At 58.0% G+C, this 27,782-nt stretch overlaps 2 protein-coding genes across 7 annotated transcripts in view; one reads left to right on the top strand and one right to left on the bottom strand.

The window, feature by feature from the left end:
* The window catches only part of RAI1 (retinoic acid induced 1), a 192,844-nt gene that overhangs the window by 33,696 nt on the left and 131,366 nt on the right, over positions 1 to 27,782 (bottom strand). The window lies entirely within an intron of this gene.
* SREBF1 (sterol regulatory element binding transcription factor 1) lies at positions 140 to 27,263 on the top strand. 6 transcript variants are annotated; one of them, XM_005583033.4, is made up of 20 exons: positions 140 to 399; positions 14,736 to 14,825; positions 18,798 to 19,229; positions 19,593 to 19,780; positions 19,865 to 19,999; positions 20,081 to 20,302; positions 20,942 to 21,056; positions 21,402 to 21,622; positions 21,859 to 22,060; positions 22,179 to 22,357; positions 22,598 to 22,859; positions 22,943 to 23,109; positions 23,324 to 23,492; positions 24,021 to 24,129; positions 24,411 to 24,520; positions 24,606 to 24,738; positions 24,939 to 25,104; positions 25,594 to 25,794; positions 25,886 to 25,997; positions 26,490 to 27,263. In XM_005583033.4, exons 1-20 carry the CDS (start codon positions 309 to 311, stop codon positions 26,717 to 26,719), a joined length of 3,534 nt encoding a protein of 1,177 aa, XP_005583090.3. In that variant the 5' UTR covers positions 140 to 308; the 3' UTR covers positions 26,720 to 27,263. The 6 variants fall into 6 exon arrangements, with proteins under 6 accessions (XP_005583090.3, XP_005583092.3, XP_005583091.3 ...); XM_005583035.4 differs by lacking the exon at positions 14,736 to 14,825 and having other exon boundaries at positions 19,593 to 19,774; XM_005583034.4 differs by lacking the exon at positions 14,736 to 14,825.

Raw genomic sequence — 27,782 nt, 5'->3', positions numbered from 1 at the left:
TTTGTGGCGCAGACCGGGGATCAGGGGTCCCCCGCTTCTTTCAAGGTGGGGCGGGGCCGTCTATCTGGGAGGGCGGGGCTTTCCCGAAAGGCCCCGCCTCCGCCTCGACCGCCCAGCGGAGCCGCAGCAGGGGGAACCCAGTTTCCGTGGAACTTTTCGCGGGCGCCGGGCCGCCTCCGAGGCCAGGGCAGGACACAAACGCGCGGAGCGGCGGCGGCAACTGCGAGCCGGGGCCGCGGCGGCGCTCCCTGGGAAGGACCGTACGAGGCGGCGGGCCCGGCGGGCCTCCCGGAGGAGGCGGCTGCGCCATGGACGAGCCGCCCTTCAGCGAGGCGGCTTTGGAGCAGGCGCTGGGCGGGCCGTGCGATCTGGACGCGGCGCTGCTGACCGACATCGAAGGTGCGTCAGGGCGGGCAGGGCTCGAAGCCGCGCCGGGTGACGCGAGTGGGGGGCGCGCAGGTGCCTCCCTGTCCTTTGTCTCCCCCGCGGGCGCCAGCTCCGTGCTGTGCTCGCGCTGGACTTCCCGGCGTCTCTGAGCTGCGTGCCGTGCGCCTCGGTGTCCCGGGCCTAGCCGAGCCTCCCTGGTTCCCGCCCTAGCGTCTCGGGCCGCGAGCTCGGAGGTGAGGGCTCTTGGGCCGGGCCGGGGTCCCTTGGCGACTCCGGGCCGGGACACGTGCGCCCCTACGCGTCCCAGGCCGGGTGCCGCCCGACCGGTGACTCTTCAGCCCTGTGGTGGCCACGGCTGGAGCTGGGGACCCGGGCGTCGCCGAAGCTCCGCCCCAGCCCCAGCCGTGACGTAATTGCGAGGTTACTCACGGTCATTCCCTCCGGCCCGAGAGTTCAGCTCAGCGTCGGAGCTCTTACGCATGCGCACTGGCGCTGCCTCGCGCCCTTCCCCCGCCTCTGGTGGGGTTCACCAGGTCTGCGACGGGAATCGCCTCCGCACCCATTCACTGACATCCACTGAATGCCAGGCCCCGTCTTAGGCACAGACAGACCTGGGCACCCCCTCTTTCGGGAACACAAAAATCCCCCAGGAAACCAAACGGGTATTTAGTTGCACCTTGGGTGGAGCGAGGCTGGCGGGGAGGGCAGGGCAGGGATGTGGCTACTTTGGGCAGAGCAGTGAAGGACTTCTAGGCTGAGACCTGAGGGTCACCCCCAGGACCAGCAGGGAAAGATGTTTTCCAGGCCACGGCAAGGGAAGGGCAAAGGCCTCGAGGCAGGGCGTAAGTGTGAGGAGTTAGAGGCTTGCAAGGGAGTGAGGTCAGGGAGGAGGAGGACGCGAACCGACTTGGTCGGCCAGGGAAAGGGCAGAGCAGGACAGTGGCACCGGCTTCCATCTTTGGAGCGCCACTCTGGCTGTGATGAGAAGGGGCCAACGGTGGCACCAAGTGCCAATTAGGAGGCCCGTTGCTTCCATTTTGTAGACAGAGCAAAAGGAAGCCCCTAGCAAACTGCCTCCATGGTTTCTGTGCAGGAGTTTTAACAACACTGGCTAAGTTGCACTTGGTTGATGAGGAAACTGAGGCCAAGGTCGCAGGAACAAGATGCCTAGACTCACAGCCTGAATGGACATGTCCATGGAACCCGTGGCCACCCTGGGGTTGGCAAAATAGATACATCTATGCCACCCCCACTCCTGCCCTACTGCAGCCTTGCAGATCACCCAGCTGGTTGCCTGCCCCAGGAGCTTCCCAGCCCTTCCCACTGGGGCTGGGCTAGGGGAGGACCCCAGAGGAGAGGCCCTGATTGTGAGGCTTTTCCAAAACAGCCTCCCCTATCCCTGGCATGAGGGGTTGTCCTTCACTGCCCTCTGGAGTGATGAACCCTGAAATCCCAAGCCCTAGGGAGATCTGGGCTTAACTACCAGTTCCACATCCCTGGGCCCAGTGAGTGTAGTCCAAGAGGCAACGTGACCAAGCCAGGAGGACATGGGCTTTGGGGTCAGAGGTTGAACCTGGACACTCCTCATTTCCTTTATCATCCTGCTCAAGCCCTCTCACCCTCTGAACCTTAGTTTCCACCTCCAGAAAAATGAGGATGCAAACCCTCCCTTCATGGGCAAGTTGGACAACAGAATCGGGTCTGGGCCACAGGTCTGAAACAGACCTTTCTTACTGACTCATGAATAAAAACACTGCCTCTCCAGACCCAAAGGCCAGGCATGGGCAGCCATGTGGCCCAAGGTCTAGTCTATGAGAGAGTGGGGGCAGCCCCTTCTCACTAGGCAAGCCTCAGCTTTACCCACTTCAGTAGAGGATTTTTCAGTTTTTATTCAAACTTCCTGTTTGTCTTCCCAATTACACATCTTTTTTTCAGTGTAGAAAAATTAGAAAGCACAAGTGAGCAAAAAGAAGAAAATAAAATCTTTAGACCAGGGGTGGTGGCTCATGCCTATAATCCCAGCACTTTGGGAAGTCGAGGCAAGAGGATGACTTGTGTGCGGGAGTTTGAGACCAGTCTGGGCAACATGACAAAATCCTGTCTCTACAAAAATAAAAAATTAGCTGGGTGTGGGTGACACGTGCCTATAGTCTCAGCTACTCTGGAGGCTGAAGTGGGAGGATTGCTTGAGCCTGGATTTAGAGGCTGCAGTGAGCTATAACCGTGCCATTGCACTCAGCCTGGGTGACAGAGTGAGATTCTGTCTCAAAAAAAAAAAAAAACTTTAAACCTACCACCCAGAGATAAGCTCTGCTAATTATGTGAAAGAGCTTTTCTTCTCTTTTTTTTTCTCTCTCTCTCTCTGTCTGTGTGTGTGTGTGTGTTTGGGGAATGGCTGCACACTCTTCATAGACTTTTTTTTTTTTTTGGAGACAGGGTCTCACTCTTTTGCCCAGGCTGGAGTGCAGTGGCATGATCTCAGCTCACTGCAACCTCTGCCTCCCAGGTCCAAGAGATTCTCCAGCTCCCAGGTAGCCGGGATTACAGTCGTGTGCCATCACGCCTGGTTAATTTTTGTATTTTTAGTAGAGATGGGGTTTCACCATGTTGGCCAGGCTGGTCTCGAACTCCTGAGCTCAGGTGATCTGCCCACCTTGGCCTCTCAAAAGTGCTGGGATTACAGGAGTAAGCAACCATGCCCGGCCTTCATCAATTTTTTAAAACAACTTTATTGAGATATACTTTATGTATCACAAAATTTATCAATTTTAAGTATATCGTTCAATGATTTTTAGTTAACTTTCTGAGTTGTGTGACCATTACTAGCTGTAGAACATTTTTATCTCACAGTGAGATCCCTCATGCTTGTTTAGTCACTTCCCGTTCCTGCTCCCAGCCCCAGGCAGCTATGGATCTGTTTTTTTGGGGGGGGTTGTTTTTATTTGAGACGGAGTCTCGCTCTTTCACCCAGGCTGGAGTGCAGTGGTGTGATCTCGGCTCACCACAAGCTCCACCTCCCAGATTCAAACAGTTCTCCTGCCTCAGCCTCCCGAGTAGCTGGGACTACAGGTGCCCGCCACCATGCCCAGCTAATTTTTTGTATTTTTAGTAGAGACGGGGTTTCACCATGTTAGCCAGGATGGTCTCAATCTCCTGACCTCGTGATCTGCCCACCTCGGCCTCCCAAAGTGCTGGGGTTACAGGCGTGAGCCACCGTGCCAGGCCAGATCTGCATTTTTTTTTTTTTTTGAGATGGAGTTTCGCTCCTGTTGCCCAGGCTGGAGTGCAATGGCATGATCTCAGCTCACTGCAACGTCCGCCTCCCAGGTTCACACGATTCTCCTGCCTCGGCCTCCCCAGTAGCTGGGATTACAGGCATGCACCACCACGCCTAGTTAATTTTGTATTTTTAGTAGAGACTAGGTTTCTCCATGTTGGTCAGGCTGATCTCGAACTCCCAACCTCAGGTGATCTGCCCGCCTCGGCCTCCCAAAGTGCTGGGATTACAGGCATGAGCCACCGTGCCTGGCCAGGATCTGCATTTTTATAAATTAAAATAGGGTCCATTGGTTCACAGCTGATTGGATTCTGCTTGGTTCCATGTCATCAGCCAGATGACAGTCAGGTTCCTTCATTTACCCACCTGATCCCCTGTCAATGGGCACCTAGGTTGTTTTATCTTTATAAACTGTGCTGCAGTGGACACTGAGGCCAGTCTTTGCCCAGATCTTCACTGTGTTCCTAGGATGAGGTTCTGGGAGGGGAATTGCTGGTCAGAGGTTGAGCCTGCTTTTGAAGCTTCTTCTACCAGGTGTGGAGCTTAGCAGGTTTGATAAGGTCTGAAGATTTGGGGGTGGAAATGCCAGGTCCCTTGAGAGACATGAGGGATAAGAGGGGGCCAGGACAGCCTTGAGTGCCAGAGTGCAGAGCTGGGCTGGATGTGGGGATGGCCGGGGGTCAGAGCAGGGGCACGCTGAGCTTCAGCTCCCTCTGGCTGCTCAGGTGGAGGATTGTAATGTGAACAGAAAACACTAATTGAGTACTTACTGTGCTCCAGACACTGTGTTGATGATCCCACTTAATCCCCTGACAACCCCAAGTAGGTAGACATATGATGAAGATGATGGCCTCGAGGACCAGAGAGGTTAAGTGACTTGCCTGAGATCACACAGCCAGATGATGGCAGAGCCAGGATTCAAACCCAGGCTGTGGGCTCCAGAGCCTAGCTCTTAAGCTCTTAATCACTGGGCTCCTAAGAATGGGGATGAGGCTGGGCGTGGTGGCTCAAGCCTGTAATCCCAGCACTTTGGGAGGCCGAGGTGGGCGGATCACGAGGTCAGGAGATCGAGACCATCCTGGCTAACACGGTGAAACACTGTCTCTACTAAAAATACAAAAAAATTCGCCGGCGAGGTGGCAGGCACCTGTAGTCCCAGCTACTCGGGAGGCTGAGGCAGGAGAATGGCGTGAACCCGAGAGGCGGAGCTTGCAGTGACCTGAGATCCAGCCACTGCACTCCAGCCTGGGCAACAGAGCGAGACTCCATCTCAAAAAAAAAAAAAAAGAATGGGGATGAGGGGTTCAGGGGGGCTGCTCCACATGGGGCTACTCTGGGGGCCTGGAGGTGGGTTACAGAGGGATCAGAGGCTATGTGACTACCTCCCCATCCCAGTCCAGAGCAATGTTTGAGTCATCAGACTGGGAACCAGCCCTGGTGAACCAGCGAAGGGCCTTGGGCCCCATCCGGTCCTGCTGCCTGCCATGGCCAAACTCTTGTGAATGGATTTGGGGATGGAGCGGCCTCCGTGAGTCCTTGCGTCTGTGGGTGAAGGCACTGCCCTGGCTGTAGAGTGCCCCTGGGTTTGAGTCCTGCCTCTGCACCGAGACCTCAGGTGAGCCTGTCTCGTCCTGCACCTCAGAGTACCTTGCGGCAGTCGGGGAAGGATGGATTGGGAGAGTGGCCCTGTACCTGTGTTGGGGATTATTATTAAGCCTGTGGCAGTCTTCACCTCCCTGCTGAGGATTAATTGATCTGATTTTGCACAAGCTTATGAGTGCAGAAGAGGCAGATGGAAACAGAGTTCTGGCCGAGAGCCTGGAAGGGGGCCTCGGGGGTCTCTTTCCTCTGCCTGGACCCCGTCATGTCTGGTCTTTGTCTGTCGGACCCCAGATGTCTGCCAAGCCCGGTCAGAGGCTGCTTCCCAGAAAGCCCTTCTGGGTGTCTCCGTACCCTGAGTAGTCCGTTCTCAGAGTTCTCCCGCCCTGATGTCCCTCCCAGCATGCCCAGCCCAGCCACGACAGGCCCTTGCTTCTAGTCATGTGTCTGGCTGTTTGCTGGGTCCAGGTCAGCCCTAGTAGGGCACACTGGGGGCCCGCTCTCCCACACCATACCTCTCCCCAGGATATTTCACACCCCACTTCTCTCCCTAGTCCCACCAAGCACTGGCACTCCTTAGAAAACACAGCTCTAGACTGGTCACTGCCCCAGCTCACAGCACTGAACTCCCCTGGTCTCCAACCATTCATGGCTCCCCAGTGCTCCGAGATAAAGTTCCCTTGTCTCGGCTGGGTGCGGTGGCTCACACCTGTAATCCCAGCACTTTTGAGAGGCCGAGGCAGTGGATCACGAAGTCAGGAGATCGAGACCATCCTGGCTAGCGTGATGAAACCCCGTCTCTACTAAAAATACAAAAAATTAGCCAGGCGTGGTGGTAGGCACCTGTAGTCCCAGCTACTCGGGAGGCTGAGGCAGGAGAATCGTGTGAACCCAGGAGGCGGAGGTTGCAGTGAACTGAGATCACACCACTGCACTCCAGCCTGGGCCACAGAGCAAGACTCTGACTGAAAAAAAACAAAACAAAACAAAAACAGTTCCCTTGTCTCAGTGTCGCATTCAAGACTTGCAAGGATTGCCAAACATGCCCCTCCTGTGATATTGCCCATTTATCCAGAACCCGCACCTCAGGCACAGCCTGCTCTGGTACGGTGCCTCCTCTCCCTCATCCCCATGTTGAGGGCCCCTCAGGGGTGGAGCCTGAGGGAGTCTCTCCTATCAGACATGTTCCCCTTCCCATGCCTCTTGGCATCCAGCTAACCCCAGGGCAGCAGAAAGCCCTCCCAGTGCGACCACGCATTGCTGTGTCTCCTAGGGAAAGTGTCCTGTCCTCTCTGAACTGTGGGGGCCTCCCCTGAAAAGCAGGAGATGGAGGCTATAGGATTTGCTGGCTTTGAGCCCCCAGGGGTTCAGCCCTAATGCATCTGAAGGGACAGGGTTGGGGGGATGGAGAGGAGGGTGCTGGGAGTGGGTCCAAGGAGTCAGTGGGCAGGTGGCTGGGAGTTACCTTCTGCCCAACATTCACCTAGCTGGACACAAACATCCTGAGTGACCCGGTCAGCTCTGGGCAGAAGTCACTGCCAGTAGAGGCCTGGGATCTGGACTTTGCTTGCTGACAAGTGGAGCCGAGGCTGGCCAGAGGAAGTGCCTCTGACCTTGTCTCCTAGCAGCCATGGGCCATGTGGACATGCCCTTTGACCCTGGGCACTGACAGTGTGTGACAGCCTGCACCATGTGCTCCACAGGGGCTGCTGTGTATGTCAGGGGTAAGGTGGGGAGAGCCTTAACTGGCTCAGGGGTGAAAGGACAGGGAGCCATTGAGACTGGCTCCAGGTGTGGGTCCCCTGCTGTGGGAGGTGGGACAGGGATAGGGGTCCATCCCCCTAGGGGGAATTTGTGGCCTACCCCAAACCCTGTTTGAGTTCCTTTCCTAAGTGACTCCCTGTCCCTGCAGCTGTCTCCCAGCAGGCCTTGCCTCTGCATGCTGCCCCTGCCAGGCTCTGGGGTCCCTGTGCTCCCTGCAGCTAGAAGGCTGGGATCAGGGGTCTTCACAAGCAGCCCTACTGTATGACCTTGGACAAGTCCAAGAACCTTCAGGTTCTTTTTTTTTTTTGAGACGGAGTCTTGCTGTGTCACCCAGGCTGGAGTGCAGTGGCACGATCTCGGCTCACTGCAAGCTCCGTCTCCCAGGTTCATGCCATTCTCTTGCCTCAGCCTCCCGAGTAGCTGGGACTACAGGTGCCCGCCACCAAGCCCGGCTAATTTTTTGTATTTTTAGTAGAGACGGGGTTTCACCGTGTTAGCCAGGATGGTCTCCATCTCCTGACCTCATGATCCGCCCACCTCAGCCTCCCAAAGTGCTAGGATTAGAGACGTGAGCCACCGCGCCTGGCCCAGGTTCTTAACAATGTAAAGGGAACAGTACTAAAACCAGTTTCTTGGAATTGTGGGGATCTGATGAGTGAAGGCTTAAGCAGTGCATGGCACATAGTAGGCCCTAACCAATGCCAGTTAGTGTTGTTATCAGCATTTAGCCAGATGCAGTGGCTCACGCCTATAATCTTATTGACTTTAGAGGCTGAGGTTGGAGGATTGCTTGAGGCCGGAAGTTCAAGACTAGCCTGGGCAACATAGCAAGGCCCTGTCTCTAAAACAAACAAACAAACAAATCACCATTTAGAGCACTTAACCAGTACCTGGCACCCGATAGGTTTAGCTCAACAAATGTTAGCAGCAATTACCCAAGGAGCCTGTGCTGGAAGTTTCTAGGATGTACCAGGCTATGGTTCTAAGTTCTGAGCATCTACCATGTGGTGGTCTGGAGTTGGTGAGAGACAGGATGGGGCTGACTAAGCCAGTGGGAAACCCCCACCCGCCACGGGGAACAAGCACCCTATCCTTGGTTTCCATGGAAGATAATTGATGCTGGGCACAGTGGCTCACGCCTGTAATCCCAGCACTTTGGGAGACTGAGGCAGGAGGATCTCTTGAGTCCAGGAGTTCAAGACCAGCCTGGGCAACATTGTGAGACCCAAACTAAAAAAAATAGCTTGGCATGGTGGAGCGTGCCTGTTGTCCCAGCTACTCAGGAGGCTGAGGCTAAGGCTGGAGGATTGCTTGAGCCCAGGAGGTCGAGGCTGCAGTAAGCCATGATCGTAAGACTGCACTCCAGCCTGGGCAACATAGTGAGGCCCTGTCTCAAAACAAACAAACAAAAAGAACCTGCTGAGGAAGCAGTGCTTCTGGCTGCGGGAGGAGGGGCAGAGTGGCCATCTGGCCACAGATGGTGGTTTCTGTGCAAAACACATCAAGGCGGCCTTGGAAATGTGAGCGAAAGCACCTTCAAAGTTCTAGTCACAGCCTTGGGACTAAGCAAAGCCACCAAAAGTACATAAAAGACAACGACCATCACCCAGTGCCGGTGATGCTAGAAGGAAAGGGAATACATTGTAGGGGAGGTTGTAAAGGGCTTTATCTTTTCCAGACTGAAGCCCGGCAGCTCGAAAATGTCTTGCCGCCTTCATGTGAGCTTTAAAACAAGCTGCAGAGAAACAATCCAAGAGGGAGAAATATATATATATATATATATATATATATATATATTTTTTTTTTTTTTTTTTTTTTTTTTTTGAGATGGAGTCTGGTTCTGTTGCCACTCTGGAGTGCAGTGGCATGATCTCGGCTCACTGCAACCTCCGCCTCCTGGGTTCAAGCGATTCTCCTGCCTCAGCCTCCCAAGTAGCTGGGACTATAGGCACGTACCACCACACCCAGCTGATTTTTGTATTTTTAGTAGAGGCTGGATTTCACCATGTTGGCCAGGATGGTTTCAATCTCCTGACCTCGTGATCTGCGTGCCTCGGCCTCCCAAAGTGTTGGGATTACTGGTGTGAGCCTGTGTTTTCAGAGACAGGGTCTTGCTCTGTCACCCAGGCTGGAATACCATGGCACAATCACAGGTTGCTGCAATGTTGAACTCCCGGGCTGAAAGGATCCTCCCACTTCAGCCTCCAGAGTAACTGAGACTACAGGCTCATGCCACCATGCCCAGCTATTTTTAAAACTTTTTGTAGAGCTGGGGTCTTGCTGTATTGCCCAGGCTGGTCTCCTGAGCTCAAGTGATCTGCCTGCCTCAGCCTCCCAAAGTGCTGTGATTACAGGCATGAGCCACCACGCCAAACCTTAGCACTGCCAATTTTTTTTTTTTTTTTTTTTCGAGACGGGGTCTCGCTCTGTCGCCCGGGCTGGAGTGCAGTGGCCGGATCTCAGCTCACTGCAAGCTCTGCCTCCCGGGTTCACGCCATTCTCCTGCCTCAGCCTCCCGAGTAGATGGGACTACAGGCGCCCGCCACCTCGCCCGGCTAGTTTTTTGTATTTTTTAGTAGAGACGGGGTTTCACCGTGTTAGCCAGGATGGTCTCGATCTCCTGACCTCGTGATCCACCTGTCTCGGCCTCCCAAAGTGCTGGGATTACAGGCTTAAGCCACCGCGCCCGGCCAAGCACTGCCATTTTGACTGAGAACAGGTGCCCAGCAGCAGGGGCTACTCCCAGAATTGCCACTGCATCAGGCCCATGGATTGTTTTTCAGCTGTAGGTGATAAGTATGTGCCCTGGGCCACCTCTCAGATAAGGTGTCTGAATTGGTGCCGACCAGCATCACATGTAATCGCCATCTCACAGGTTCTGTTGAGGGCGATTCTGCACACCTGTAGCTCTGGGAAGAGCCCAGTGGGGAGGAGGAAGCATGGCTGTGAGGTTTACAGGGTCGGACGGTCATCGTGTTGGGAGCTGGCGTGTGGAGGGGCATAGACGAGGAAAGAATGTGAGGTGGCGTCACAGCAAGTTTTGATGGAGGAACAGGAATTCTCCAGGTGGAAAGGGTCTTCCTGGTGGAGGGAACAGCCTGGCCTCCAATAGCGTGCGGTGTTCAGAAAGCAGGCAGGGAAAAGGAGGCCCAGGGAGATACCAGTTAGGGGATGGGGGCGGAGGCAGACGAGGGTGGAGGAAGCCATGGCTGGAGTTGGCATGGCCTTTGACTGGGGTCCCTGCTGTGGTCAGCCCTGTGCTGGGGGAGGCTGGGGTCACAGCTGGTTCAGGCCCTGTCAGGAGGGGCCCCCAGCTGAGACCCAACCTCTAATTTGGCAGGGGAGGTGGATGGATCTCGGGGTCGGGGGGAGGGTGGGGAGGGTGGTAGTTAGGAAGCCTCCGGGAGGAGGCAGTGCCGGAGCTGAGCCTTAAAGAGCTTCATGTTGTCCTCTCTGTCCTTGCACTCTACACACACTCACTGAACTGCGACAAATGAGGACAGCTGGTCAGGGCAGAGGCAGGCCAGAGTTGGGGCTCGCTGCTGTCCCTGGTAGGCTGGGGCTGAAGGGCAGGCTCTGGGGTCTGCAGAATGGGGTTTGCGTCCCAGATTCTTCACATGGCAGCTGTGGGACTTTGGGCACAAGGGCTCCGTCTGAGCCTTAGTTTCCTCAAGAGGACCTGCGCCCAGGTGCACCTGGGGCTCCAGCCATGGGCGCGTCCCATTCCTGGAAGAGCCGGCACACACTTGTGCCCCTGGGGCACCTGAGCGCACAAAGGGCAGCCTGTGCCCCTGCTGGATACACAACCAGCTGAAAACACGAGAACCGCCGACTTCAGTTAGGAGGATCAAGGAGGTGTCTGGTGGGAGCAGAACAGCAGGCAGGGTGCAGCCCAGCTCCCTGGAGGGATGGTGGGCACCCATCCCCACCCTGCCACCTCCATTAGCAGGCAGAGAGGGTGTGCTCTGGAATCCCACGAGCCACTGTGCCTCGTCCTCCCCCGTGGCTGACCCTTCTTCACAGTTGGTGCAGCTTTGTGATCTGCAGTGCAGGGATCAATTTGCAAATACCTGTCCCACCCATTCCCTGGAGAATTGGGGTCCTTGGCTCAGATGACAGACCAACCTGAGTTGGAATCCCAGCTCCTTGGTGGCCATCCTGGCCTCCACCCCCTCACTGCCTCTGCTCCTCCTGTCCTGCCCATGCCCACCTCAGGGCCTTTGCACACACTGTTTCTTCTGCCCTCCCTTCTGGCCCACTCCCTCATTTCATTCAGGCTTCCTTTCAGATGTCACCTCCTAAGGTGGGCTGACCTGACCACCTCATCTACAATGGCCCCAGTGCCTGGCACAGGACTGGCACACAGCAGATATTGTCAGAGAGATGGATCTGGGTTCTGTGGACAAGGCCGTGGGGGCAGGTGGAGAGCTTCCTCTTCCAGGAGGTTGTTTGGGGTTCAAGGCCTTGTGTGAGTTGTAGGCTTCTGTGCTGGTCAGAGCTGGGCCCTGCAAGCGCATGCTATGAGGCCTGCCCAGGATTTCCCTCGTGGCCTCACAGAATACACTGGCCAGAGTCATTAAAGAGCGCCCGCATCTGCCTTCAGAGAGAGGTTTGAAGGTAGAACTGGGGAGGGATGCCAGGTGGGGGTTCAGGTTTCCTGTTGGGTCCTGATAGAATCAGGGCAGGAGAGGAAGAAGAGGGAAGAGGAGGAACCCAGGTTTGGGAAGGGGGTGGCAGGGCTTCACAAGCCTGGGGAAGGTGAACGAGGGAGCAGATGGGACCACCATGGCCCAGAGTCTGTGCCTCCTCTTCCTTCCTGTGTTCAGAACGTGTGTGGGAACCAGAAGGGCCTTCTCAGTGTTCGTGGGGAAGCCTGCTTCACCCGTGGGTGGGCCGCAATTTGGGTGCCACAGTGAGCCTCTAGAGACCAGCTCTCCCAGCTTCCAGGGCAGGGACTAGGGGAGGCAAGAGAGGCTCTTCCTTAAATTGTGAACCCAGGGTGCCTCAGCTGCCCTACTCTAGACTGGCCCTGTTAACTCCCCTTAAAAAACAAACAACAACAACAAAAACGAAAAAGTGTCTCAATCAAATGGTAATGGAGCTCCAACGTGAATACTGCAAGTATCAGGCAACTCACGACCTGACTTTCCAGTTCTAAACCATTCTAATTGCTGTAGAGACAACTAACCTTTGTTGAGACTGTTGAGTGATGGATGTTTTACACACTTGCTCTCCCAGAATTCCCACCTGTGGAGACCATAGGTGTGGGAGCTCAGAGAGGAGCAGTGGACTGTCCCCATCACACAGCCAGTGAGGGGCTGAAGAAAGAGCAGGCCCTGGCATGTAGCCCCAGATAGCCCGCTGAGGTGTGTCTCTGAGAGAGGCTGCAGGGCTGGCTCTAGAGTTTCCTTTTTCAGTCTTAACTTGGTGACCAGCTTTCACAGAAATCGGCCAGCAGGCTGGGTGCAGTGGCTCACGCCTGTAATCCCAGCATGTTGGGAGGCCGAGGCGGGAGGATCACCTGAGGTCAGAAGTTCGAGACCATCCTGGCCAACAAGGTGAAACCCTGTGTCTACTAAAAATACAAAAATTACATTTCATTACAGGTGTGGTGGCGCACACCTGTAATCCCAGCTACTCAGGAGGCGGAGGCAGGAGAGTCACTTGAACTCAGGAGGCAGAGGTTGCAGTGAGCTGAGATCGAACCACTGCACTCCAGCCTGGGTGACAGAGCCAGACTCTGTCTCAAAAAGAAAGAAATTGGCCCGCAGATCAGCCCCAGGGGAGACTGAGCCAGGGTTTGGCCAGGCCTTGAGTTTCAGAGGCTGGCCATGGCTCGTGGCACCCAAGCCCTTGGGGCATCTTAGCTTAGTCTGTGCCCTCTGCCCAAGGGCCAACCCTCTGTTCTCAGGTCACGCTCCCTCCTCTTGGAAGGTCCCCCCACCCCCACTAGAGCCTTTAATGACTCTGCTGCCCCTGGGGCTCAGAGAGCAACCGCCCTCTCCCACCCCACTTCCTCAGTGGGATGGGAGGGGGTTAGAGCAGGAAGATGAGACAAATAAAGACACCAATAAGAGGCAGGAGGAATACGTGGTAAAGCCAAGATGGGTAAGGGGAGGGGACAGGCTTCGGGGTGGCCCTGCCTGGCCCTGCTGTCTCAGGCTAGTATCTGCTTGTTGGTGCCACCACATTCTGGGCTCAGAAACTGGGGAGTAAAGTAATGAAAGAACCAGGCTGGGAGGCCATGGGGAACTCATGCCTGGAGTTCAGCTCTCAGCATGCTTTTTGGTCGAGGACGCTTCCCTGTCTTAAGTCACTCAGGTCAGAGCCTTTGCCAAGAGCAATGCTGTTTTGTTTTGGGGGTGAGGAAACACCCACAAGCTGAGGGGAGGGTTGGGCCATGCTAGAGAGGCCGTCTGTTGTCCTTGAACCTCCCAAAGCTGGGAAACAAGGGCCTGGACTGGGCGGCCGCGAGCACAGGGTGGAGAGAGACATGGCCGGGTTTTCTTGCTTAGGGTCCTGAAAAGAGAGCAAGGTTGAGGCCACAGGGACCCCAGCCCCCAACGGACTGCTGAGTCGCTGGGTCTGCCCAGGGTTCAGGCACCCTCCCAGGTTGCAGCCAACTGGGGCGGGGGCCGGGCAGAGGCGCTGGCCTGCAGGTTGGGGCAAAGGCAGGCTTTGCTGGTGGTCTACTTGGCTACAAAATCATCTGACCAGGCTCTGATCATTTGTGTGTGTGTGTGTAACTTTTACCTTTAACAAAAGAGGGAAGACGGGCCCAGGCACCTCCTCAAAAGAGCCCCAGAGCCTGTCACCCCTTCCTTACCCATCTTCTGTCCTAGGGACTGCATCCCTTCCTGGCCTGCCAGGGTCCTATAATGAATAAGGGGGTCGGGATTCACCTAGTGACTGCTGAGTTGTGAGGCTTCGAGGGGGAGGGGCAGACTTCACCCACCGGCAAAGGGACATCGGTGCTGCAGTCAGGAAACTCCTATGTCTGGGCCTCAGTTTCCCCGGAAGTGACCTGTTTTCAGGAGTGGCCTCATCCCAGACCATCAGCCCCGCTGCGGTGAGGGGTGGCCCCTTCCTGGGGCTGCCCTAGAAGGGGGAGGTCCATGCACCCGCCACAGCCACCACTCGGCAGCCCTTGGCCTTAATTAAGCGCTTCTTGCATACTAAGTGCTGCACCCAAATTATCTCCCTTCTACCATTGGACACCAGGGAGATAATGAGTGTCCTGTTTCTGGAGGAGTAAACTGAGGGTTGGAGTGGTTAAGGCTCGCTCAGGGTGCCAGCGAACCAGTGATTTCGAACACAGAGTTCTGGTGTGTTGGGCCAGGACCTCTCTGCTTTGACCCTTTAACGAAGGGGGCGGGAGCTGAGGGCCAGTGACCGCCAGTAACCCCGGCAGACGCTGGCGCCGAGCGGGTTAAAGGCGGACGTCCGCTAGTAACCCCAGCCCCATTCAGCGCCGCGGGGTGAAACCCGAGCCCCCGCCGCCGTGGGGAGGTGGGGCGGGGGCCGGGGCGGGGCCCTAGCGAGGCGGCAGCGCAGCCTCTGATTGGCCGCGCGCGCTCACCCCATGCCCGGCCCGCAGCCCCGAGGGGCGGGGTGGGGCGGGACCTGCAGGCGGGGCGGGGCTGGGGGCGGGGCGGGGCGGGCGCACCGCAGCGCTCAACGGCTTCAAAACTCCGCCGCGCCTTGACAGGTGAAGTCGGCGCGGGGAGGGGTAAGGCCAGCCGCCTGGACGCCCCAAGGGCGGGCGCAGATCGCGGAGCCATGGATTGCACGTTCGAAGGTATTTTTGGAGGCTCCCCCCGGCCCCAGCCCTTTATACAATGCCTCCGTCTCCTGCAGGTTCTCCTGGGGTGGGCAGGCATGGGGGCTACGGAACTTGAGCAGGAAAGATCCCCTTCCTGAGGGAGAAGGTGTGACAGTTACTCACTGGGGAAGTGGGGGGCTACCCCCTATCAAATTAGTGCCCCCTGCAACTCAAGGGGAAGGGTTTGCTTAGAGACCCGACAGCAGCATCCCGACCTAAGAGGGTTTGGAGGGAGAGGGTGGCCTTCTCTACATTCCCTGCACCCGCTTTGGGACAGGACCAGGAGGAAGCAGGGAGGAGGGCCCGTTGTCCCTGTCGGCTACAGCGCCTGCCCTGTTCGGCACCCCTGCCTACTGTAGGCATCTTAGACTCTTCAGGCAGACAGTGGGAGCCCTAGATTGTCAAAATTGTCAGTTTTTCTTTCAGGCCTCAGTTTCCCCCATCTATCAAAGAGGCTCACAAGGACTGGGGTAAAGGGGTGGGAAACCCTGCAGTTGAAAGTCCATTATGACTTGATGACTTGTGACCTGGAGCGTCCACAAACCAGGAGAGTTTCTACTTGAGAAGCCAGGGAGACTGGGGCTGCCACCCCATCCTATTCTGCAAACCGCTCTAGGAAATTTCCCCTCCTGCAGTAACTTGCCTGCCTGGGTACCTGTCAGTAGGCGATGCTGGGTGTCCACTCTGTGCCAGCTGCCTGCTAAGCAAAGCCTCGGGCAGCCCTACCAAAAAGGGTTTAATCTTTCTGTTGTACAGATGAGAAAACTGGGGCCAGTGAGAGGAGGCTGTTGGTTCAGGCTCCACTTCAAGCTAGTGGTGGGCAGGGCTGGGAGCTCAGGCTGGGGATCCTGAGAGCACTGGAGGTCCCCATGGTCTTACAGAGCATTCTGCACAGTGGGTGCCACCGTGAGTGGGTTAGAGGGCCCTGGGCTGAGCCAGATAGGCTGCCAGGCCCCAGCTGGGGGAGAAGGCCCATGGCCAGGCGGGGCTGAGGTGGGAGTATGTCCCAGTCTGTATGAGAAGGAGTCAGGACAGACAGCACTTGCTTTTACAGAGATGAAATCAAAGCCCTGAGTGGCCAGGCCTGGGTCTTGAGGCTACTTGGCTGCAGGCAAAGCCTGGACTTGAGCCCAGAACTCTATACAGAGACACACTGGTTGGCCATGTGGCCAGCAGCTGGCTTGGCCCTAAGCCTTGGTCTGTTCCACTGAGTAATGGGTTGGTGATAGCAGCCTGGCTCTTGGCTTCTTGGTGGGGCAAGAAAAGGCACAGAGACAACAGATTCAGGATTTTGTAGACCTGGGTTTGAACCCCATTGCATGCTCCTGGGCTGCTTGTGGTCCTTCCTGAACCTCAGTGTCTTTTCTTGTCTCCCAGATGAGGTGAGCTAATCTTTTGAGGTAGTCTAGGGTAGTGGCCAGTGGTTGGGGCATTGGAGTCAAGTAGGGTCTGGACTCAGTTGAGTCTCAGACTCTGTAAGAACTTAGGCCAGTAAGTCACCTCTCTACAGCTCAGTTTCTTCATGTGTAGAATGGGGCCAGTGATCACACCGCCCTCTCAGCTGTGGGTGAGGATTAGTGGCCTAGCCTGGCTCCATTAATGTGGGTAGCCCCACAGTGGGCCTGGCTTTTGGCCCAGACCCACCCTTCTGACACGGGCCCCCGCCCTTAGAGTCCTTCCAGCGTGGATGAGGACCCTGCTCTGATCTGGGGTTCTCTTGGGGGACTTCCCTGTCGCCACTCTCTTTGGAGATCCTGCGCTGCCCTAGGAAGAGTGGGCCCAGGCTGCACAGTTGGTCCTTGGTCACAGAGGATCCCACCACTTCTTCAGGGCCTCAAGGCAATCCTGCCTCTCTCTGCGCCCCTCTTCCCCCTGTGAACTGAGGGGAGGGGAAAATCACCCACTCCTCAGCAGTTTCCAAGTTGCTTTGTCAAGTTCAGTGCCCAGAGGATCCTGCTGGGGGAGCCTTTTAGGATGAGACCAGGAGTATCCCATGGTGGGGTGTAGGGTCCATCGCTCCTGTATGAAGACCCCCTCTGTCCTGTTTCCCACTTGCCCTAAGCTACTCCTCCCTCCCTATCCCCATCTCCGTCCCAAAGACTGGAGCTGCTGGATCTGTGGACGGAGACGTGCCCCCGTTTCACACATTGAGAAACAGGCCCCAGTGGGGCCAGGGAAGGCTGCACCTGGGCCTCTGGATTCCTTTTGTTCTGTGTGGGGTGGGGGCTGATGGACTGTGGAGAGGGCAGGAGAGCTGTCTAGAAGGGTTGGTCACCTCATGGGCAAATGCTTGGAAGCTGGTCTGAGTCCACAGTGCAGTGTGGACGTGTGTGTGTATGAGTGTGCGTGTCTATGAGTGTGTCTATGAGTGTATGTGTGTAGGTGTGTATGTGTGTGTAAATGTGTGTATGAGTGTGTGAGTGTGTAGGTGTGTATGTGTGTATAAGTGTGTGTATGTGTGTGTATGAGTGTGTGTATGAGTGTGTGTATGTGTGTGTATGAATGTGTATGTGTATGTATGTGTATGAGTGTGTGTATGTGTGTGTGTATGAGTGTGTGTATGTGTGTATGAGTGTGTGTGTGTATGTGTGTGTGAGTGTGTGTATGAGTATGTGTGTGTGTATGTGTGTGTGTATGTGTGTATGAGTGTGTGTATGTGTGTGTGTGTATGAGCGTGTGTATGTGTGTGTATGTGTATGTGTGTGTGTATGAGTGTGTGTATGTGTGTGTGTGTATGAGCGTGTGTATGTGTGTGTATGTGTATGTGTGTGTGTGTGTATGAGTGTGTGTATGTGTGTGTGTATGTAGGTGTGTATGTGTGTGTGTGTGTATGAGTATGTGTATGTGTGTGTGTGTGTATGAGTGTGTGTATGTGTGTGTGTATGTAGGTGTGTATGTCTAAGTGTGTGTGTGTGTGTATGAGTATGTGTATGTGTGTGTGTGTGTATGAGTGTGTGTATGTGTGTGTGTGTGTATGAGTGTGTGTATGTGTGTGTGTGGACTCAGAGGTGGATGTCTTGTAGAATGCATGCCCTGTGAAGACAGGAGTAAAAGTTTACCACCATCCACATGAAGATACGAGACATTCCCAGCTCCCCAGGAAGTAGTTGCCTGGTTCTAGGCAGGGATTTTTTTTTTTTTTTTTTTTTTTTTGAGACGGAGTCTCGCTCTGTCGCCCAGGCTGGAGTGCAGTGGCGCGATCTCGGCTCACTGCAAGCTCCACCTCCCGGGTTCACACCATTCTCCTGCCTCAGCCTCCCGAGTAGCTGGGACTACAGGCGCCTGCCACCTCGCCCGGCTAATTTTTGGATTTTTTAGTAGAGACGGGGTTTCACGGTGTTCGCCAGGATGGTCTCGATCTCCTGACCTCGTGATCCGCCCGTCTCGGCCTCCCAAAGTGCTGGGATTACAGGCTTGAGCCACCTTGCCCGGCCTAGGCAGGGATTTTTCTTATTCACAGCCAGGAACAGTGCCTGGCATAGTGTGGGCACTCAGCACATGCTCATCGAATGAGTCAATGAGTGAACGAATGTGAGCCTGCTGTTTGCTGTGGACTAAGGATGTTGCCAGATAGTTGAGCAAATACTGGGTGGTGGGAAGAGCTTAGGCTCTGAAGTCTGCAGTCTTGGGCCCGACCCTGGGCTCAGCCCCAGCCTCCCAGCCTAGCTGTGGGGCAAGACTGTGAGGCTTGTGGTGCCCACCTTGTCCAGGTATTGTGACGCACTTGCAGCAGCAGGCATTGCTCGAGACAGCACAGGTGCTTGCGAAATGGCTGTGTGTCGGGAACACCAGCTCCTGTGGGTGGCTTTCTGTTCTGGTGGCATTGCCCACACACACAGCTGTGTGCCGACAAGGGTTGTGCAAATAGGGTTGTGTTTGGATGTATGCGATGCCCTGTTTGGGGGTCAGTCTCTGCCTCGCTCACACATCCTCTTCTCCTTTTCACAGACATGCTTCAGCTTATCAACAACCAAGACAGTGACTTCCCTGGCCTGTTTGACCCGCCCTATGCTGGGAGTGGGGCAGGGGGCACAGACCCTGCCAGCCCCGATACCAGCTCCCCAGGCAGCTTGTCTCCACCTCCTACCACACTGAGCTCCTCTCTTGAAGACTTCCTGAGCGGCCCGAAGGCAGCGCCCTCACCCCTGTCCCCTCCCCAGCCTGCACCCACTCCATTGAAGATGTACCCGTCCGTGCCCACTTTCTCCCCTGGGCCTGGTATCAAGGAAGAGTCAGTGCCATTGAGCATCCTGCAGACCGCCACCCCGCAGCCCCTGCCAGGGGCCCTCCTGCCACAGAGCTTCCCAGCCCCAGCCCCACCACAGTTCAGCTCCACCCCCGTGTTAGGCTACCCCAGCCCTCCGGGAGGCTTCTCTACAGGTAAGGGGGATGTGTGGTGGGAGGGGACACCTGGGGTGGGACTCCCAGGAGCACAGGAAGAAGCTTCCGCTGTGATGTGAGTAGAGGTCTGTGCAGGCTTTAGAAACTGGGGCTCCACTCTGCGCTTGAGACACCGTGTTACTAGCAGTCCTGGTGTGCTCGTTGCCAGGGTAGGCGCAACCTCAGACTGGAGGCCTGCCTTGAAGCCAGTGCATTTGCATCAGGGCCCAGGCAGGGACTATCCATAGGAAGCCACATGGGGCAATGACTCATCCAAGGCCAGTTGGTGATAGAGACCTGAAGAGCAGGTAGAAAGTGGGAGAGGGCAGTCTGTGCCTGCAGCCCCAGGCTTTATTTCTGCAGGGAGCCCTCCTGGGAGCACCCAGCAGCCGCTGCCTGGCCTGCCACTGGCTTCCCCGCCAGGGGTCCCGCCCGTCTCCTTGCACACCCAGGTCCAGAGTGTGGCCCCCCAGCGGCTACTGACAGTCACAGCTGCCCCCACGGCAGCCCCTGCAACGACCACTGTGACCTCGCAGATCCAGCAGGTCCCGGTGAGGGGTCTGGCCAGGGGTTGGGGAGGGCACGGCCCCTGGCCCAGCCACACAGCTTACGGCCAAGCCCTCTCCCACCCTCAGGTCCTGCTGCAGCCCCACTTCATCAAGGCAGACTCGCTGCTTCTGACAGCCATGAAGACAGACGGAACCACTGTGAAGGCAGCGGGTCTCAGCCCCCTGGTCTCCGGCACCACTGTGCAGACAGGGCCTTTGCCGGTGGGTGATGTGGGCAGGGCATAAGGGAGTGGGGTCTGCACACACACATGCCCACCTGGTAACATGTGCCTGGTCCTGCAGACCCTGGTGAGTGGCGGAACCATCTTGGCAACAGTCCCGCTGGTTGTAGATGCGGACAAGCTACCTATCAACCGGCTGGCGGCTGGCAGCAAGGCCCCGGGCTCAGCTCAGAGCCGTGGAGAGAAGCGCACAGCCCACAACGCCATTGAGAAGCGATACCGCTCCTCCATCAATGACAAAATCATTGAGCTCAAGGATCTGGTGGTGGGCACTGAGGCAAAGGTGTGGAGAGGCCTGCAGGGGCACAGACCGGGGTATCCCGAGGAAGGAACAGATCAGGGGCAACTGGAAGGAAGAGAGGGAGTGAGACTGAGCCTGGACAAGCAGGGAATTGGGCTTCAGCATCCCCAGGCCTGGCCAGCCTCGTTTATCTAGTTAAACGGGTTTGCAGGCCTCTTCGATAAAGGTGGGGCTGTGCTAGGCATGGGGGATGCAGCAATGAACCAGACAGACAAAAACTGTCCCTCAAAGAGGAGCCCATGTTCTGGTGGGGGAGATGGACAGTAGGCAGGATGAATAAGTGCTCGAGTCCACCACATTTGACTCATTGCAGAGAAAGCAGGAAGAGGGATGGTGAGGGTCCCCTGGTGGTAGCCAGGGAAGGCCCCCCTGAGACGGCGCCAGGCACAGCAGCAGCTAGCCAGACCCTGCTGTTTGCATCTTACATCCTAACCCGATGCTCGGCCTGGGAGGTGGGTGCTACTAGGCGAGGAACATTTCAGGTAGAAGGAACAAGTGCAAAGGTCCTGAGGCAGTAGTGTTGCAAAGCAGCTCCGCAACCCCTTGGTAGGGCCCCCCAACCCCACAACCCCGGACCTCACGGGCCACCTGTGCTCTCCTCCTCCTCTCCACACCGTGCAGCTGAATAAATCTGCTGTCTTGCGCAAGGCCATCGACTACATTCGCTTTCTGCAACACAGCAACCAGAAACTCAAGCAGGAGAACCTAAGTCTGCGCACGGCTGTCCACAAAAGCAGTGAGTCTTGGCTTTATTGAGCTCCAGTTGGGCCTCTCCTCTAGCCTGGCTCTGCCACCCCCGGCCCTGCCCCTGTCCCTAGCCCCACCCTGCCCTTGGTTCTGGCCCACCCTCTGCCCCGCCTACCTCACCCTTGGCTCTAGCCCCGCCTTCAGCTCTAGTCCCTTGGTTACCTCTGGTCCTGAAAGAGCCCTGGTGCCTCCCTTTGGCCCTAACCCAGCCCCATCAAAGCTTCCTGGGCCAGCTTTAGGAGCTACAGCAGTCCCTAGACCCCCAAGGGCCTAAGCTCTCATTGGGGTCACATATGCAACCTTTACTCCTGGCTCTGTTCCTTTCGGTCCACAGAATCTCTGAAGGATCTGGTGTCGGCCTGTGGCAGTGAAGGGAACACAGACGTGCTCATGGAGGGCGTGAAGACTGAGGTGGAGGACACACTGACCCCACCCCCCTCGGATGCCGGCTCGCCCTTCCAGAGCAGCCCCTTGTCCCTTGGCAGCAGGGGCAGTGGCAGTGGTGGCAGTGGCAGTGACTCGGAGCCTGACAGCCCAGTCTTCGAGGACAGCAAGGTTGGGCCCTGCCACGGTGCCCCCTTCCCCACTCCCAGCCATATCCTCTGAACCTCAGGACAGGGTCAGGAAGACCCTAACAGATCCTACCTCCCATTTCATAGACAGAATAACTGAGGCCTGGAGCCATGTGGGGTCCCACAGTAAGGTGGGCAGAACCTTGACCCCCCTTCCCAGCCTCATGGTCTCTGGGGTCCCTCTGGTTCTGCCCTCACCACCCTGTCCACCCCTACCAGGCAAAGCCAGAGCAGCGGCCGTCTCCGCACAGCCGGGGCATGCTGGACCGCTCCCGCCTGGCCCTGTGCACACTCGTCTTCCTCTGCCTGTCCTGCAACCCCTTGGCCTCCTTGCTGGGGGCCCGGGGGCTTCCTGGCCCCTCAGATATCACCAGCGTCTACCACAGCCCTGGGCGCAACGTGCTGGGCACCGAGAGTAGAGGTGGGACTGGCCAGCCCTGGCATCTTTGGGAGGGCGCTCTGGGGGAGCCCCCAGGCTTGTGAACTTGGGGCTCTGGATTTCCTGGGAGCTGTGTCCCCAGCTTTCCCTCTGTCCATAGATGGCCCTGGCTGGGCCCAGTGGCTGCTGCCCCCAGTGGTCTGGCTGCTCAATGGGCTGCTGGTGCTGGTCTCCTTGGTGCTTCTCTTTGTCTACGGTGAGCCAGTCACGCGGCCGCACTCAGGCCCCGCCGTGCACTTCTGGAGGCATCGCAAGCAGGCTGACTTGGACCTGGCCCGGGTAAGGGGTTGCCCCTGGCAGAGCGGGCAGGGCAGGGACCCCAGGCTGGGAGGGTGCTGGGTGTCAACCCTTGTTCCTGTCTCCCTGTGCACACCATGAATCTGTCCTGTCCTCCCTGTGCCTGGCCGTGCATCCGCAGACCCCCCCCGCCCCTCCAGAGGCTGCTGCGGATGGCTCTTCTGAGCTGTGGGGCAGCTGCTCTGACCTCACTTTTCTCACCTGGAAAACCCTCATCCACAGGGGGACTTTGCCCAGGCTGCCCAGCAGCTGTGGCTGGCCCTGCGGGCACTGGGCCGGCCCCTGCCCACCTCCCACCTGGACCTGGCTTGTAGCCTCCTCTGGAACCTCATCCGTCACCTGCTGCAGCGTCTCTGGGTGGGCCGCTGGCTGGCAGGCCGGGCGGGGGGCCTGCAGCGGGACTGTTCTCTGCGGGTGGATGCTCGTGCCAGTGCCCGAGACGCAGCCCTGGTCTACCATAAGCTGCACCAGCTGCACACCATGGGTAGGATGGAGCGTGGGGCGGGCTCCGAGGTGCTCCCTGCTGCCTGTGCTCCACCCACAGCCTCATGCCTGCTTGCCTTCCAGGGAAGTACACAGGCGGGCACCTCACTGCCACCAACCTGGCGCTGAGTGCCCTGAACCTGGCAGAGTGTGCAGGGGATGCCGTGTCTGTGGCAACGCTGGCCGAGATCTATGTGGCAGCTGCATTGAGAGTGAAGACCAGTCTCCCACGGACCTTGCATTTTCTGACAGTGAGTGGGTGGCGGGGGGGTGAGGCGGGGCGGGGCGGGGGGGTGGGGTGGGGCTGGGGGCTTATCCCTGCAGCTCTCTGCAGAGGCTCGCTGGGTAAGAGTTACACGGGATGTTGCAGTGGTTACCAAGGGGGATCCAGGCCAAGCTAGGGCTCAGCCTGGGGTCTGGCCCCAGCCTGTGTCCACTGTGACAGCCCATTTCCCTCCCCTACAGCGCTTCTTCCTGAGCAGTGCCCGCCAGGCCTGCCTGGCACAGAGTGGGTCTGTGCCTCCTGCCATGCAGTGGCTCTGCCACCCCGTGGGCCACCGTTTCTTCGTGGATGGGGACTGGGCCGTGCTCAGTACCCCACGGGAGACCCTGTACAGCTTGGCTGGTAACCCAGGTGCTCTCTTACCCTTTCCCTGTCCCCTCTCCTGTCCCATGTCCTCATTCCTGTTCTGTCCCTTGTCGCCTGAATCTCTGGCTGTCTCTGGCCACCCCAGTCCTTCTCCCTGCCATGGGTTATTGATGTGGGGGCTGTAGGAAGGGAAAGGCCTGAGTGAGTCTCGGTTCTCACTGGGGCTTTCAGAAGCACATGCAGGGATTGAAGGGCAGGTGGCTGATTGGAGAGGTGACCCCAGGCAGCACCGCTGTGGAGTAAGGAAGCGGAGCCAACAGTGGTGCCTTCTCAAGTCGGTTTTCCTTTGGGAGCAGCGTAGGGCAGGCCTCAGTGTTGTCCTGGCCAACGCTGGTGCTGGCGTAGTTATGTCCACCTGTTTTCCCCTGTCCTTGGCACGGGCTGCACCCAGGGGCATGCCGGCACTTCCCAGTGACCCTGAGTGTGGCCCCAGCCCACCCAGGCAAAAGCCCTTAGCTTGGAGAAAAGGGTGGGGCCCTGCTCCCCACCCCACTCACCTCCTCTTCTCCACAGTGGACCCCCTGGCCCAGGTGACTCAGCTATTCCGGGAACATCTCTTGGAGCGAGCACTGAACTGTGTGACCCAACCCAACCCCAGCCCTGGGTCAGCTGATGGGGACAAGTAAGTGTCATTGTGCCCTCCTCCACGCAAGGCTCCTCTAGCAGGATTCTGGGAATAGCTCTGTCCTCAACCCTGCGGAGAGGGCCAGAGCTAGGCTACCATGCGTGCCATGCGCCCTTCGTTCCTCTCTGGGTTTCCTCTCCCCACCAGCCTATGGGAGGAGACAGTGGCAGTTTGCAGAGCCAGGGGTCAGGCTGTACTCTAGTGGGCAGGTGGGGAGGGCCAGCACCCTCCTAGGACCCCTGCCATCTGTCCCGACAGCCAACCCTCTCCTGCCACAGGGAATTCTCGGATGCCCTCGGGTACCTGCAGCTGCTGAACAGCTGTTCTGATGCCGCGGGGGCTCCTGCCTGCAGCTTCTCCATCAGTTCCAGCATGGCCACCACCACCGGTGAGCCCCCGGCCCCTGCCCTGGCTCCCTTCTCAGTCCCCGTGCAGCGTGGCTGAGGGTTCAGGGGACCCTCCCTCTTTTGCAGGCATAGACCCAGTGGCCAAGTGGTGGGCCTCTCTGACAGCTGTGGTGATCCACTGGCTGCGGCGGGACGAGGAGGCGGCTGAGCGGCTGTGCCCACTGGTGGAGCACCTGCCCCGGGTGCTGCAGGAGTCTGAGTGAGTGCACGGCAGGTTCCTCCTGCCTGGCCCTGGGCCCAGCCTCCCTCATCCCCTGGGCACTGTACCTCCACTCAGCCTTTGTGCAGGAGGGGTCACCACCTTTTATCCCCAGGGAACTCGAGCCAGGGCAGTGGGAGGCACTCAGCCAGGGCTTGTGGACTGGTCTGATTGGCACTCTTCTGCCCTGGTCCCAACAGGAGACCCCTGCCCAGGGCGGCTCTGCACTCCTTCAAGGCTGCCCGGGCCCTGCTGGGCTGTGCCAAGGCAGAGTCTGGTCCAGCCAGCCTGACCATCTGTGAGAAGGCCAGTGGGTACCTGCAGGACAGCCTGGCTACCACACCAGCCAGCAGCTCCATTGATAAGGTGAGGGGTGGGGTCAGGGGCCTGGCAGGGCTGGGGGACTCAGCCTTCCATTCCCTGGTCCTTCTCCCCAGGCCCCAGGGACTGCAGAAGACCATGGGGTTAGCCCAAGCAGCACAGGATGAGGGGTCCAGCAGATAGGAGATCCAGCAGTCCTTGCTTTTTGGCTAAGGCTTCTGTCTAGAGGAGAGGGGTTGCCCTTATCTGGCCTCAGTTTCCCCATTCTGGGAGGATGGGGGTGGATGGTGTGGTAGGATCCCTTTGGAGGCCCTGCATCAGGAGGGCTGGACAGCTGCTCCTGGGCCGGTGGCGGGCGTGGGGGCCAAGAGAGGCGGGCGGCCCCGCGGTGCATTGCTGTTGCATTGCACGTGTGTGAGGCGGGTGCAGTGCCTCGGCAGTGCAGCCCGGAGCCGGCCCCTGGCACCGCGGGCCCCCATCCTGCCCCTCCCAGAGTTGGAGCCCTGGTGACCCTGCCCTGCCCGCCACCCCCAGGCCGTGCAGCTGTTCCTGTGTGACCTGCTCCTTGTGGTACGCACCAGCCTGTGGCGGCAGCAGCAGCCCCCGGCCCCGGCCCCAGCAGCCCAGGGCACCAGCAGCGGGCCTCAGGCTTCTGCCCTTGAGCTGCGTGGCTTCCAACGGGACCTGAGCAGCTTGAGGCGGCTGGCACAGAGCTTCCGGCCTGCCATGCGGAGGGTGAGTGCCCAATGGCTCCCTGTCCTCAAGATGGGGAGTCAGGCAGTGGTGGAGAGGGACAGCCCTGAGCCTCCACTCTCCTGGCCCCCAGGTGTTTCTACATGAGGCCACGGCCCGGCTGATGGCGGGGGCCAGCCCCACACGGACACACCAACTCCTCGACCGCAGTCTCAGGCGGCGGGCAGGCCCCGGTGGCAAAGGAGGTGAGGGGCAGCTGCTGACCAGGGATGTGCTGTCTGCTCAGCAGGGAAGGGCGCACATGGGGTGTGATACCAAGGGAGGCTGCGTGTGTGTCAGACGGGACAGACAGGCCTGGCACAGTGGCTCACGCCTAGCACTTTGGGAGGCCCAGTCAGGAGGATAGCTTGAGCCCAGGAGTTGGAGGCCGCAGTGAGCCTGGGTGACAGGGAGAGTCCCTATCTCAAGGAAAAAAACAAAAAAGCATCTTCTTGGTGGTTACCTGATGACAATTCCTTTCACAAGAAATCAGTGGGGCAACTGTCATTTGTGGGATATATGACTACACGTGCGTGACTCAGTCTGTGGACTTTATGTGTGGGCTGAGACTAGGGTGGGGAGAGGGGAACGTGTATACTAGGTATGGGCGGCTGGTGCCTTTGCTTGTGTGTGGGCGGGGCTCCCGCGGGGGCGTGGCCAGCCTGAGCCCCATCCCTGACACATCCTTGTGTGCGCAGGCGCGGTGGCGGAGCTGGAGCCGCGGCCCACGAGGCGGGAGCACGCGGAGGCCTTGCTGCTAGCCTCCTGCTACCTGCCCCCTGGCTTCCTGTCGGCGCCCGGGCAGCGCGTGGGCATGCTGGCTGAGGCGGCGCGCACGCTCGAGAAGCTTGGCGATCGCCGGCTGCTGCACGACTGTCAGCAGATGCTCATGCGCCTGGGCGGTGGGACCACTGTCACTTCCAGCTAGAACCCGTATCCCCGGCCTCAGCACCCCTGTCTCTAGCCACTTCTGTCCCGTGCAGCTTCTGTCCTGTGTCGAAGCCCTGAAGGCCGAAGGCAGTGCGAGAGACCCTGGCCTCCACGGTTCACCCGCGGCTGCGCTGTCCCTTCGGGGTGGAAGGCCAGAGGGGCGCAAACCCGACCCTAATACCGGCGGCCATGATGGTGCTGACCTCTGGTGGCCGATCGGGGCACTGCAGGAGCCGAGCTGTTCGGGGCGGGGGGGCCCTCCTTGCTCTGCAGGCACCTTAGTGGCTTTTTTCCTCCTGTTTAGAGGGAAGAGATGGGTACATTTCCCTGCGCTGACGGAAGCCAACTTGGCTTTCCCGGACTGCAAGCGGGGCTCTAGCCCCAGAGGCCTCTCTCTCCCTTGTGGGAAGACGTGTACATAGTGTAGGTCAGCGTGCTCAGCCTCCTGACCTGAGGCTCCCGTGCTACTTTGCCTTTTGCAAACTTTATTTTCATAGATTGAGAAGTTTTGTACAGAGAATTAAAAATGAAATTATTTATAATCTGGGTTTTGTGTCTTCAGCTGATTGATGTGCTGACCAGTGAGCGTGCTTGGGCCCTCCCCCAGCACCTTGGAAAAGGCTTCCCTCCCCTCTCCGGCCACGAGGGACACAACTTAGCTCTTTCCGATGTTAGTAGGGGGAGTGGGGAGGGCTGGCTGTATGGCCTCCAGCTGACCTGTCCCCCTGTTCCCAGGGCACGTTTGGGCTGTCAACCCTTAGGGCCTCGATGGGGTCAGTTGTCCCTTCTCTCCTCCCAGCTGTGTCCCCATCAGGTCCCTGGGTGGCATGGGAGGAGGATGGACTGTCCTCCAGGACCTGTTTGTTGTATGACAGGAGCTACAGCTTGGGTCTCCCTGCAAGTCTGGCACGTCTCACCTGCCCCCATCCTAGCCCCTGGTCCTTTCACAGCAAAGAAGCCTCCTCCCTCCCGACCCGCCGCCACACTGGAGAGGGGGCACAGGCGCGGAGAGGTTTCCTGTTCTGTGAAGGGCGGGCTCCCTGACTCCATTCATGCCCTCC

This window comes from Macaca fascicularis, chromosome 16 (genome assembly GCF_037993035.2).
Source record: "Macaca fascicularis isolate 582-1 chromosome 16, T2T-MFA8v1.1".
Classification (NCBI taxonomy): domain Eukaryota; kingdom Metazoa; phylum Chordata; class Mammalia; order Primates; family Cercopithecidae; genus Macaca; species Macaca fascicularis.
The sequence above is the reverse complement of the archived record's forward strand: the minus strand, read 5'-3'. Positions and strand labels throughout refer to the sequence as shown.

Coding starts and splice junctions, on each gene's coding strand:
- SREBF1 (XM_005583033.4), top strand. CDS start 309: ATGGACGAGCCGCCCTTCAGCGAGGCGGCTTTGGAGCAGGCGCTGGGC. Junction 19,781..19,864: donor CGCAGATCCAGCAGGTCCCG/GTGAGGGGTCTG, acceptor TCCCACCCTCAG/GTCCTGCTGCAGCCCCACTT. Junction 23,110..23,323: donor GGACCTTGCATTTTCTGACA/GTGAGTGGGTGG, acceptor CCTCCCCTACAG/CGCTTCTTCCTGAGCAGTGC.